Source organism: Talpa occidentalis, unplaced genomic scaffold, assembly GCF_014898055.3.
Source record: "Talpa occidentalis isolate TD23 unplaced genomic scaffold, MPIMG_talOcc4v2.1 talOcc4.11, whole genome shotgun sequence".
NCBI classification, from domain to species: Eukaryota; Metazoa; Chordata; class Mammalia; order Eulipotyphla; family Talpidae; genus Talpa; species Talpa occidentalis.
Window position 1 is genome coordinate 94,978,778 of NW_023601104.1, and position 12,631 is coordinate 94,991,408.

A 12,631-nucleotide genomic window follows, 5' to 3' on the forward strand; every position below is an offset into this window, starting at 1 on the left:
TGGCCTTGTCCCGGGGCCACGGACAGGTCCCCACAACTCCTCCGTCCTCGCCCGCTGACAAGGCAGCTGTGTCCTTCCCTGTCTGACGAGCCGTTTCAAGTCCTGCCCAGGGCGGAGGAGCCCTGAGGGGTGTGGGGGTGGCAGGCGCTACTTCCAGGGTGCAGTCATTGCCGGGGGAGGGCAGGAACTGGGGGACCTGACAGGGTCACCCACACGTGTGTCTCCAGAGAGCTGACCACGCCGACCGCTGGTCAGGGAGCCTCTCCCACGTGGCGCTGGCCTGGTCCCTACCCTCAGCCTCCGGGGGGCCCTGGAGTAAGGGGGTGGGCCGTGTCTGATCCTGAGGCGCTCAGGGGGGGCGAGCTGGAAGGAGCCACAGATTGGGGTGCACCGGGATGGGACTCAAACAAGGTCTCCCGTTCCCCTTCCACCCGAACTGTTGCTAATTCTCACTTCTCTTAGTATGTCAAATGTTTTCTGCTTGGCTTTCCCGGAGTTTGTAATATCAGGATTTACATGGAGACACTTTTTGGAAGTTTAACTCCAATCCCTCCTGGCCCCCATAAAACAAAAATAAAAGCAACCAGGCTACTTTTCCAGGGAGCTGAATTAATTGGCCTTTGCCTAGACCCACGCGGACCCCAACCCCTTTCCACAGGCCCCTGCGCGCCCCCCACACCCCCAGAGCTCTCCAGTGGGTGGGTGGGGACTTGCCTGGTTCAACTTACTTCCCTCCCCCACCTCTCCAGGGGTCCTGCTCCCAGGAGGGGAGGAGGGATGGAGAGCATTTTCTTTTATTTAAAAATACCCTGCCCACCTCCTCTCCCCCCACCTCCCCTCCCCGGCGCGGCCAGCGCTTGGGAACCGGAGCGCACAAAAACGCTGCTTGCACGTGTGTCCGGCCGGACTGCGGGTGTGCGCACGGGCGAGTGTGTGTGTGTGTGTGTGTGTGTGAGTGAGTGTGTGCGCGCGCGCGCGCGAGGGTGTCTCTCTGTGTGTGCTTTCTTGTTCTCTTCCAGGGTACAATGTTAAAAAGCCACCGCTAGTCGCCCCCAGTGCTCCGACTCTCTGGGTCTTTTTGTCTCTAGTGCAGATTAAACGTCACGTCCGCACTTGAACTTGAATTTTATCCCATTGTACAGAGGCAGCCCCAGCCATAGAGAGACCGAGAGCTCCCAGAGAACCCGGACTCCGCCATCTTCACGTTGCAATCTATAGCTCCCGTCCGCGTCCGCACCGACCCAGGCGCACTGGGCGAGCCGCCCCTCGGCCCAGCTCCCCCCGGGCCCGCGGCGCCAGGGGAGCGCTGGGGAGCGCTCGCGGGGACCCGGCTGCCCTGCGGCCGGCGCCAGCCTGCCAGGTGAACTGGGAAGCAGCCGCTCCTGGAGTCCCCCCAGAGCCTCGGCAGGGTCAGTCTCCGAGGAAAAAGCAGGCAGCCCGCAGAAAACCCAGAAACAACCGAACCGGGGCAGTTTTCCATTGCTTTGGGTTTTTTGAGGGGGCGGGGTGAAGGGGGTACGAGACTAGTCCCCAAGTTTTCTTTGCTTTTTTTTTCCTTTTTCTTTTTTTATTTGTTTGCATTTTTTCCTGCCCACCCCCCTCTCCTGATCGAAGTGCGCGCTCCACCTTACCAGACCCCGAAAGAAAGTGTCAGGAGCCGGTGCAAAATCCAGTGTAAGTTCAAGAAGACATTGGGAAGTCCAGGAGGCCGAGCAGCCCGAAGAAGTGCAAGCGCTTTTTTTCCTTCAAAAGAATATATTTTTAAAGAAACCAGCCAGTCGGCGGCCAGCAGCAGCAGCAGCAGCAGATTTTTTTTGCCTCTTTCTCCGATTTTAGCTCGAGAGGCTTTTCTCTTTCTCTTGCTTTTCTTTTTGCAAACAAAACAAAAAGCAGCCTAGAAGAAACACCAAAATAAAGAAGAAGAGGAGGAGGAAGAGCGGGCAAGAGAGGAAGGGGGAAAAAAAACACCCAGCTCCGCGCCAGCCGGGGCAGAGCAGCAGGCGCGGCAGCGGCGCGGCGGCGGCTGCACCCCCTCCCCCGGCGCCCCCCATCCGAGCAGCTCTCCGGGCGATGCCAGAATAGATGCCGGGGCAATGTCCCGCCGCAAACAGGGCAACCCGCAGCACTTGTCCCAGAGGGAGCTCATCACCCGTAAGTGTCCGCGGCGCGCGCGGGCCGAGGACGGGCTCCGGGGCCGGGGCCGGGGCGCCGAGCCGGGCGCAGCGGGGCCGGGCGCCGGGGCGGCCCGCGGCCTGGCACCGGCGGGCGGCGGGCGGCGGGCGGCGGGCGGGGGGCGGGCGCGCCGGGAAAGTTTCCCCGCGCCCGGGCCGGGCAGGGCGGTCCGCGCGCTCGGCCGGCGGGCGCGCCCGGGGTCGGGGGCCGGCGGCGCGGGCCCCGGCCGGGAGGGGCGCGCGGGCGGCGGCGTGTGAGCGCGCGGAGCCGCCGGACGCTCGCCCCTCCGAGCGGCGTGTGTGGCGGCGGCGGCGCTGGTGGCGGGGTTTGGAGGGGCGGGGGAGGGGGCCGGGGGAGCGGAGGGGGAGGGGAGCGGGAAGTGGGGAAAAGTTGGCGAGCGCGTGGGTCCGCGCTGACGGCGCGGGCGGAGGCGAGCGGGGCGCGCGCGGGGCCGGGGGAGGCCCGCGGCGAGGGGCGGCGGCCCCGCCGGGTCCCGCTCGCCGCGCCCGGCCGGGCAGGGCGCGCGCCACGCCGGCCCCGGCCTCGGGCCGCCGCGCTCTCCCCCGGCTCTCCCCGCCGGCCGGGCACCCGGGGCAGCCCCCTCCGCGCCCCGCCCGTCCCCGGGGAGGGTCGCGCCGTCTCCCCCGCTCCGAGGACGGGGGCGGCGGGGGTCGGGGCTGGAGCCAGGTCCCCGCGCGGGAGCAGGGGCTGTCAGCCGGGCGCGCGGCGAGGGGCGCGCGGCAAGAGAGTTTTTTGAAAAAGGCGAGGAAAGCGCCGGGCGAGACCTGCCTGCGCGCCCCGCGCCGGCTGCCCGGCCCGGCCTCCGCGTCCTCCCGGCCCGGCCGCCGAGCTCCGGGGCTCCGGGCTGCGCCGCGCGGGCTCCCCGCGGGCGGCGGGGCGGGCGGAGGCGCGCGGGGCTCCGGGGCGCGGCGGCCCCAGCGCCCGGGGGGCTCCGCGCGGGCCGCGGGGCGCGGGCCGGCCAGGTGCGGGGCTCGCGGGGACCTCGCCCGGCGCCCCTCGGCCGCGCGGAAGGCGCCTCCCCGGCCGGGGCCGCCGCTTCGCCGCGCGCGAGCCTCTCGCCTCTGCCCGCCGCCGCCGGCCTCCGCCTCGCCGTGCCCGGGCCGCCGCTGCCTTTTTTTTTTTTTTTTTTAATTGCAGTCGAAATAAAACATCCTCCGGGTGCCGCCGAGACCGCGGGCAGGTCGCGTCTCCGCGGGTCTCCGAGCGCCTCGGCCGGCCGCGGCCGCACCGCCCGCGCGGAGCTGGAGCCGGAGCTGGAGCGGGCTGCGCGCCCGCGGCGGCCGGGGACTGGCTACGCGGCGGCCGAGAGCCGCATATTTATGTTATATTTTAAAAAATTTAAATAAATAAATAAATATATAAAGGGGCTCTCCCCTCCCCTGAAAACCGAGCTCAGGAGCCATCTGCTCGGAGCCTTTGCTGCTGCCACCTCTCCTTTGTTACAGCAGAGACATTAGTAAGAATTTGTGGATTTATTATTATTTTGGGGGGGGGCAGGGAAGTAGATATTAAAGTGGGGTTCGCCTTGGGAGAGGAATGTCTTTTTTGGAGGGAGGTAAGAAGACTTCTCCTTTTTGTCTCCCCCCACCCGCCCCCCACCACGGTAACATCAGAGAAGACTCACTGGTTGCATTTAAAACAAAATGTGGAGCGGCCAGATTTGAGCCTGGTTTCATCAAGGTCCTTTTCAGCCCTTGACATTTCGCCCTTTGCTAACTGCAGAGGCCGCTGATCCTGCTGTCGGAGCCCCCCCCCCCCTTGGATGGTGGAGTGGCTGTTCCACCGTCTGTGTTGGCGCACATCTCATTCTCCAGGAGACAATTTGCCCCGCAGAGCCTGTGTAAAATTTTGCAAGGGTTGTTTTTGAGGAGGGGGAAGTTGGGGGGATGGGGAGAAGGGGGAGTTGTCGGGGTGCATTGCCAAGCTGGCAGCAGCAAAAGGAGGCAGGAGTGTTTGCAGTTGTGTGTAAGGGGGAAGAGGCAGGTAGGTTTGCATTTATTTTGCTCGCTTCTCTTCTGGCATTCCTGGGACAGCAGGACACAGCCCTGGCCGGAAGCTCTGGTGGCAGCTGGGCGTGGGGGGCCAGGGGTGCCTGGTGCCGTGTGTCCTTGCATCCTTCATTTGTTCATCTCTCTGTCGGTCTCGATCAGGGCTGGGGAAGCTGGATGACGCTGAGCAGCGGCCGGAGCGGAGAGAGAGAGGTAGAGGAGGAGAGAGCCGGGGAGAGGCGCCGAGGAGACCAGGGGGCAGAGGCTATCCCGCCTGCCCTCCAGGGCCCAGCAGCCCAGGGCACGTCCTTGGCTCTGAGCGGGGAGAGCGGTCTGACCAGTTTTCAGACAAGGCGATTTATTATCAAAAAGCAGCTGGCGTTGCTGTCTGTCCTGTGTCACCCAGGAGGTGGAGTGCAGGCAGGGAAGGCAAGAATTGGATGCAGTTTAGGCTGCGTGGCCTGTGGCGGTGCCTTCCACAATGACACTGGGGTCGTGGGTGCAGGGTGCTCGGGAGCCCTGGTGAGCCGGCTGGGTGCTGTCACAGCTGCCCCCCCCAGGCCCACATTTTAGATTTTAAATGTGAGAGAAATCACCTCATGCCGGCGCATCTTCAGCTGGGTGGCAGCCGGCCGGCCTGGGGAGCAGCCTCAGGTTCTGTCAGGATGATGCAACTTAGGATAACTGATGGTCTGGGGACCACGAAGAGCACACAAATAGCGTGGAGAATCTTGGGGGGCAGTGGAGAAAGGGCGCCATAATAAGCTAGTTAAATTTACAGGCAGGGCCAGCCCGAAGGGGACTGAGGAGGTGCAGAAGATGTGGGAGGCAGCTGGGGATGAAAACCTAGGCTTCTGGTTTGTCTCAAAATGTTTGACCCAGATGGATATGGCTTTTCAAACCAGAGGACAGACAGAGCGATTAATAAAACACAAAACAACACAGTGACAGTACTGAAGAGGGGACTGGCCAGGCAGAAGCAAGGGCCAGGAGCCCGGGGGAGCAGGCTAGCTCAGAATAGAGGGACAGGATCGCCAGTCCAAGGAGGAGTCTGAGACTTCCGGAAGCAAATAAGATGTCCGTGGCCAGAGACACGGCCCCAGCGAAGGTGGTTTTTTCAGCAACACATCAACAGGTTTCCTTGGAAGATCGGCGATCATCCGTATGATTTCTGATTTTGCAAAACAACCAGGGACCCGAGATTGGACTCGGAAGTGAGAGCGTGTTCATCCCAGGCTCGCCCTGCCATTAGGTCTTGCTGCTGCTGTGTGTTTTCAAGGCGGCTGTGCTCACAATTATCGTCACTCTCCGGGGTATAGTTTACCTCCAGTTGTTCACATCTCTTTCCAAATTGGAAAGATAAATTTCCTAAGATGTGGGCCCCCACCCCACCCTCCCTCCTTCTCCTCCTTTTTTTTTTTTTTTTTGCTTTTTTTGGTGGTTGGTGGGGGTGGTGAAGTTTGTCTCCCTTTGCACAGAAGGGAACCCCATACCATTAGAAGTGTGATATAAGTCAGCTGCTCTGATTCCACAGGAGAATAAAAATGTGTTCATCAAAGGTGTTATGCCAGGCTGATTTTATTCATTTGTAATTCACACCTGAGAGAAAAACAGCCGGGAGCATATTTTAACAACCCCTAATATTTTTTAAAGGGTATTCAGTCCCTTCTCGAGCATTATTATGTACATGTGCATATTTCTGTTCTGAGGGTGGAGGCCGCTCTCTGCCCATGCAGCGGCCTTGGTGATTTTTTTGCCTGGTCTTCAGAATATTTCATAACAGAGGACGAGTCATTTCTCAAGTGCCCGAGTGAAGGCAGTTGCTTTGGTGAAACCGGCCTAATGTTGGAGGGAGGCCGGGATCAGAGGCTTGGGTGTGATGCTTTGCCTCTCACCAGCCACCGGCCCGCTGGGGCTTGCTGACCGGAGGGCAGGCGGGCCTGGCATTGGGGCGCAGGGATGGGGATGATGTCTCAGGTGAGGTGGAAGCATGCAAGCCGGTGGGTTTTCAGGAGCATTTTTTCCCTGCGCAGCACAGCCCTCCCTGCCGCCTTCTGGGAGCCGAGCTCTTGGCACTGTCCTTCCATTTAGCACACGGCTTGCACCAGCATTCCCTTTTTCATTTTTCATCTCCCTGCTCCATCGCTTTGCATTCTCTCTTGCTTGTTGTGATAAAATACTTTCCAAAATAAACTTTGAGTTGAATTGGCTTTGGGAGGCTGGTCGCCTGCACCGCCAGCCTGGCCTGGCGCCGCTAGGCAGCTAGGGGGAGCTCGCTGCCCGTGGCATGGGCGCCCGGTTCCGCCGCGCGAGCACCGCCTGCACCCGCCGCTGCTGCCGCTGACGTTGCTGCAAAATGTCTTAAGTGTGAAGTTGTAATATTGATTTTCCTGCAGAGATTCGAGCAGGACAAAATGAGAATATAAGTTTGAGAAATCTATTTTCAAGTGATGGGCATTGATTTATAAGCCCTCGCTTGGCAGATGAGGGCATTTGTTTTTGAAACAATTAAAATTGTTAGTTTTGAATGGGTGTGTTTTACCCCTTTAGTCTGAGGGTTTGACTTTCTGAAAATTCCATCGGGCGCTTAAGACATTGGTGATGGGTTGGGGGTCCCGGAGCCTGTGGTGTTTGTCTTGGGGGCTGTGTGGCTTTCCCCCTACCCAGGGAATCACTGGCTGGGGTGTGTGTGTGTGGGGGGGGGGTGGGGAGTCTTGTACCTAAATCCGCTCGTGGATGGAAATCCCTTCAGCTCCAATTTCTGTTCTCAATTCCATTTATTAGGTAATGTTCCCACTGTACTAGGGAAATAGCACTATTCCCCAAAGATATAAAATGCCAATTCAAATAAATGTGCAAAACTTTTTCGGGAGGGAGTATGCATTTGCTAGAAGCAGCGTTGCTGATACTTCTCACCCCAAACAGACTCCTTCGTGGAGGGCTTTTAATAGGACCATTTCTCCCTGCACCGTGGAATTTAGTGCTGGGGAATATGGGTGCTGTTGATGGCAGAATTTCTGGATCTGTAACGTCTTCATTTCCAAGTTCAAGGCATCTGTAGACAGCAGAGTGAACCCTGAGTCTGACGCTTGAGCTCAATATATGGGCAGAAGAGGTTTCTCTGTGCCAGGGAGGAGTGCTTTATTCTAACCTGAAAGAGAAGTAAATTAGGTCAGACAAAAGCCTCGGCTGTCATCGGCTGGAGAAAGCCTTCACTCTCCAGGACAGAGGGGCCGCCAATTTATCTGATGATTTCTCTACTTCATTTAATGTTGGAGTCAGGCCGGTTGTGAGCGTGTTCGGGCAGCGAGCTGATCTGATGTCTCAGGGCCGAAGCGGCCATGTCACCTCCAAACCCTGGGCTGGGCAGTGGCCTCTGGCCTGTGACAGCCATTCATACAATACACTTTAGAAATCCCCAGGCCTTTCTGCCTTGGAAGTTGGAGGAGTTTCCCAAGCTGTAAGTAAACGCAGACCACAGACAGCACAATGCATGGAATTATAGCTGTGTGTGGGGGAGGGTGCAGAAGGCTCCCTGGGGCACCTCCCTGCGTCTCCCGTGGCTTCAGGCCCTTCAGCAAGGGCCCTTGGCCGACCACGGAGGTCCCACCTCCGCTGCACCTCGCAGAGGACCCTGACTTGGTGCTTCCACGGCGGGTGGCCTCTGGGAGGACGAGGGATAGAAGTGCCCTGTGCCGCCGGCCACCAGCATCCTCTGGAGGTGGCCTCAGCTGGCAGCACATGCGTGTGTTTGTCACGGGGAGGGGTCCTGGAGACCAGAGCCACGGTGTCACCCAGCAGCTCTGAGGGTGGCTTTGTCACTGCGCGGCAATCCCGATTTGCTCACACCATCGGCCTGGACGTCTGTGGGTTCTGTCCCTCTCCCCCGGCTCCCTGCGCCCACAAATCTTCCTTCCTTTACTACTGAGACCCTGAGGTCTGCTCACAGTCCCTTCCCTCCTGCTTCTCCACCCCTCCCGCCGCCTCCCTGAGCGGTGGCTTCCCCAGGCAGTCGGGTGCAGCTGGCGGCTATTTGGAGACACTCAGGGCCGAGGGACAAGCTTCTTGCGTCTTCGGCAGGAGTGGTGTGTATGTGTGAGTGAGTGAGTGAGTGTGTGTGTGTGTGTGCGTGTGTGCGTGTGTAACAGCATCGCTTTCCTGGCAAAAGCCACACCAGATGGAGGTTTGATAAATGGTGCTGGCCGCACGGGACCTAGTCCGGCGTTCTGACATCTATGTGCAGGTCTTCCGCAGAGTTGCTGAAATTCGAGAAGTTCGTTCTTTCTTCTTCCGAGGCTGATCATCTGTGGGGTGTGGAATTAGCCAGCCCGAGCTATTTTACTAGAATGAAATCCCAGACCACACAAAATGAAGTAACTTCAAAGTCAAAAGAAAAAAGATCCTGTTTTCCATAACTTTTTTACGACCCCCTTCCACTGAAGTGCGGCGGTGCAAACACGCTGCTGAAATGTTCTGATGCGTCTCCGCCGAAACACACGCAGAATATGACTCAAGAAAGTCGAACGCTGATGTTGCTGGGATTAACACGTGCCTCAGAAGCGGATGGCTGCTGAGAATTTAAAAAAAACAAAACGGGGTCGTGTTTGAATTCTACCTTGGAAGCGAGACGTGGGGCTGCTGGGCTCCCCCTCTGCCATCAGCCCCGGGCAGGCCCCGCCACAGCTTCTGTCCCACGCCCCGGGTGGAGGGTCCCCTTCCTTTGTGGGGGCTGTCTGGGAGGAGGCACAGCGTCCATGGAGATAGGTCTCTTCATTTGGTCTCAAAAATGGTTTTCTGTCACAGCATCAGGAGCGCTGTTGTGGCTCCGAAGATCGAAAGTATTTGCAGTTTTATAGGATCTTCTAGATGTGTTTGGAAGGCTTTGTGGAGTGGTGGCCTTTTCCCCCCTCCCTTTAACAGCAGTATTCTATTTATCCAGCATAGGTCCCTGTGTTCTCGGTCCATGGACTTGACTTTTTATGAGTGACTTTCCACCACTGGACAGGCAGGGTCTGTGCCTGCCCTTGAACATGGGCCTCCTCATTTGGTCTTTTTTTCCTGCTTTCGGATGTGTGCGGCCTGGCCCCCCGAAGGTGGGGAAGGCGGGGAGGCTGGAATAAATCTGGAGCACACGTTAGTGTGTTTTTGGAGCTGTTTCCAACATGTCCATGTATCCCGAAGCCAGGCTGCGGGTGTAGGTCACAGGGCCACAGGGTGTGCAGCCAGGGCCCTCCTCACACCTTTGACGTGCCCATTTGGAGTCTCCTGGTGGGTGTGTGTGGTTGAGGCACTCCCTGGCTCAGGACGCCCACCGTCCTGGAGGGCAGGCCGGGCCCAGGCCTTCCCCGACGGCCCAGAAGGTGACCCGGCTCCGGTCGTTTCCACGGGGGGAGCCCGCGTCGCAGCCAAGGTTGTGTGCAGGCAGCCTTTTCTCATCTGCGCCAGATGTCAGAAATCTTGAAATTTCATTTTGAGGCTTGCGCTGCTTGGCGTGGGGCCGGCAGGCCTAGTGGGGTGGCGGCTCCGTGTGTGCCCATCCCTCCGGCCGACTTGGGGTGCAGGGCTTGGGCAGCTGGGCTGCGACGTCTGGAAGAGGCTGAGCCCTGCTGAAGCCCCCCCGCAGAGGGCAGGGGTTCTGGCAGGGGGTTCCCCGGGGATGGGATCCACTTGGGTCCCGGCCCACGCTCCTTCCCAGCCACGGCCCCCAGCCTTGCGGGTTGGGTGGGTAAGGGGCCGGGACCTGGAGGCGTCCTCCGCCTGCGGGGCCGGTGAGGACATCCCATCCTGGCACACGGCTGGCTGACGTTCCCTCTTATCTCCGACTCCTCTGCCCGGCACTTCATTATTCCCTCTGTTCGGAGAACTTCATAAAACCTCTTGTCGTGCCTTTAAGCGTCATCTAGACATAGATTATTTTCTCCACCAAGAATTGATTCCTTCCCTTTCCCATCCACCCCTCTCCCTCCCCCCTCCCACGGTTGTTATTTTCTCTTGGATCCAATAAATTAAAAATTGATGGCAGCTCAGAAAGTGCCGTGCTCCCTCGCCGCGTGTCGGAGGCGAGTCCCAGCCCCTCCCTGGACGCTCCCGGGAGGAGAGCAGAAGATCCCAGGGAAGCCTGCTGGGAAGCGGCTCGCTGCGAGGAGGCGCGGTCTTCGTAGGAAGCAGGTGTCAAAGCTACTGTGGGCTGCAGACCCGGGCGGATGGATGCAGGTCCTTCCTGCAGATGCGCCTGTGCGTCCTGCCAGCGACTGGGGCGTTGGTGGCACAGGATTTTAAGCGCCTGGCGCCCCTCCCCTTCCCCTCCCCCTTCATCACTGAAACAAGAGTTCTGTGCCTGTTTTCCCGGCTTAGCCATTAAAGACAGAGATTTGGATGGCTGGGGGCGGCGCGGGTGGGGGGGCAAGGCCTGTGTGCCGGGCATGCTCTGGGACACAGGCAGCCGCCTGGGGCTGGTGTTCCCGCAGGGCAGGTGCGTGGGCACCCTTGTGCGGGGATGCCCAGGCGGCCGGGCCCCTGGAGGCTGGCGGGGGAGGGTCACCGACCAGGTACGGTCCTCTAAGCCTTTGCAGCTGCTGGGGGCACCCGGCCGCCTGGCTGACCCAGTGTTAACAAGGTCTTTTCATTTCTGTCTTCTGCCCCAAATTCCTTCCCAGCATGCTGAGGCACGGGGGAGTTTGTCTTCAGATCAAGTGCTTCCCGGCTACTTAACAACAATGTCCATTATTATTTGTGAGCCCTGGTTTCATTGCTTCTAAATGGGTTTACCAGCTGGGAGGAGGCCCAGGCTTGTACATAAAATGTGGTTTTGTTGTAAAAGAAAATGAACTCTGTGTGTGTGTGTGAGTGAGTGTGTGTGTGTGTAAATATATATTTGACCATGCACTTGAGGCTGTAACATTTCAGGGCCCAACCCGATCCTCCGAGAGCTGACATTTGAGCAAGTTCCCTGCTCGCCCATTCATTTTCTCCCGAGGAGCAGGCATGTCAGCACGCTCTCCACTTTCCTCGGCTGATGAGAGTGGGAGTCGCGCTGTGTTCAGGGCCACCGGACCCTTGGGGAGCCTTTTGTGAAAGCAGATGGTCTCAGAGGAGACACACACCTTTGTCTGTGCTGAAGGCCCGAGCCTGCGGAGCGCGTCCAGGCTGGGGTGGGCCTGGTTGTGGAGGAAGGACTGTTTTGTTTTTTTGTGTTGCGGCTCCTTCCTGGGGGTTCTCTTGTCTCTGGGAGGCAGTTGGGACCTGTCTGCTCTTACAGCTGAGGTTGCGTCTCCCAGCCTGGTCCCCGGCTGTGCACAGCAGGGAGGCTCTGGGTGGCTGAGGCCGAAGGACCGGCCCAGGACGGTCCTTCGGTACCCAGAGGGCCAGGTACCTAGGTGCCCTGGTCTGAGCTGGGCAAAGTGGCGCTTTCTTTTATTTCTTCCATCATCGATACAGTTCTAAGAAGGGACACACACACGTACCCCACACGCCCCAGTCGGTATCCGCCTGCCAGCGGAAATGAAACCACAGCCCGTCTTTGGGGGTGTCTCCAAGGGCCTCAAGCGTGAGCTCTCAGACTCAGCAAGCTGCCTGGGGCCACCTGCTCGCTTTGACCCAAAAATTTGACAGTTTTGGGGTTTGGGGTGACTCGGCTGCCTGAACGTTGGGGGTGACGTGACCACCTTCCTGGGAAGTGTCATGGGCAGCAGGCCCAAGCCCAAGCCCAGAGCCCCACACCCAGGGGGTGGGGAGAGGAAACCCTCCTCTTTGGAGTTGGGTGAACCCCCCCACCCCCAGTCATCTTAAGGAGTTTTACTTTCAACACTGACAGTGGGAGGGGAGGAGAGTTTTGTTTGCTTCTCACCCTCCCTGCCTCCCTCAAGAGTCAGCAACTTGGGGCCTGGGTCAGGGAGGTGGAGAGCCTGGTGGGGGGCTTTCTGGGGGCTCCAGAGGGCCTGGCTGCCCAGGACCTTGGCTGTGAGGGCCTGGAGGCAGAACTCAGAATTGCAGCCCAGTGAACGGCCTGGGATACTTTCAAACTCAATTACTGGCGCTCACAACAAGGGCAGGAGGAAAGTGAAAAGGCAGAGGTTGCCAAATAAAGGAAAGAATACCAGATGTTACAAAAAAAGGCAAAAAAGTGCTGTTCCTGAATCCTCCGCAGAGATGGAAGGGTGGGGGCCTCTCACAGGCATCTGTGACCTTTGCTAATTTTTAAATTAGTCTGTGTTTCTTTTGAGTTTGAAAGTGAATTTGAAATGATGTAGCCCCAGACCTGCTAGCAGAGGGAGATGAGCTTGCTTCCTGGAACTCCTGCCCAGGAGCAGCGAGGGAGTGAATGAAAGACAGAGCAGAAGGAAAAAGGAGGATGTTGAAGGACAGACACAGCCCCCGCCCTGGGCGGGGGGGGGGGTCCTGTTGGGAGCTGGGTGGGTTTGCTGCTGTTTGCTTTGTACCCAGAGAGGCAA

At 59.0% G+C, this 12,631-nt stretch overlaps 1 protein-coding gene across 1 annotated transcript in view; it reads left to right on the plus strand.

The window, feature by feature from the left end:
* The first annotated feature begins 2,062 nt into the window (after positions 1-2,062).
* The window catches only part of BCL11B (BCL11 transcription factor B), an 84,448-nt gene continuing 73,879 nt past the window's right edge, over positions 2,063-12,631 (plus strand). Inside the window, 1 exon segment of the mRNA XM_037503931.1 lies at positions 2,063-2,151. Coding sequence (XP_037359828.1) covers positions 2,094-2,151 — 58 coding nt within the window. The 5' untranslated portion in view covers positions 2,063-2,093.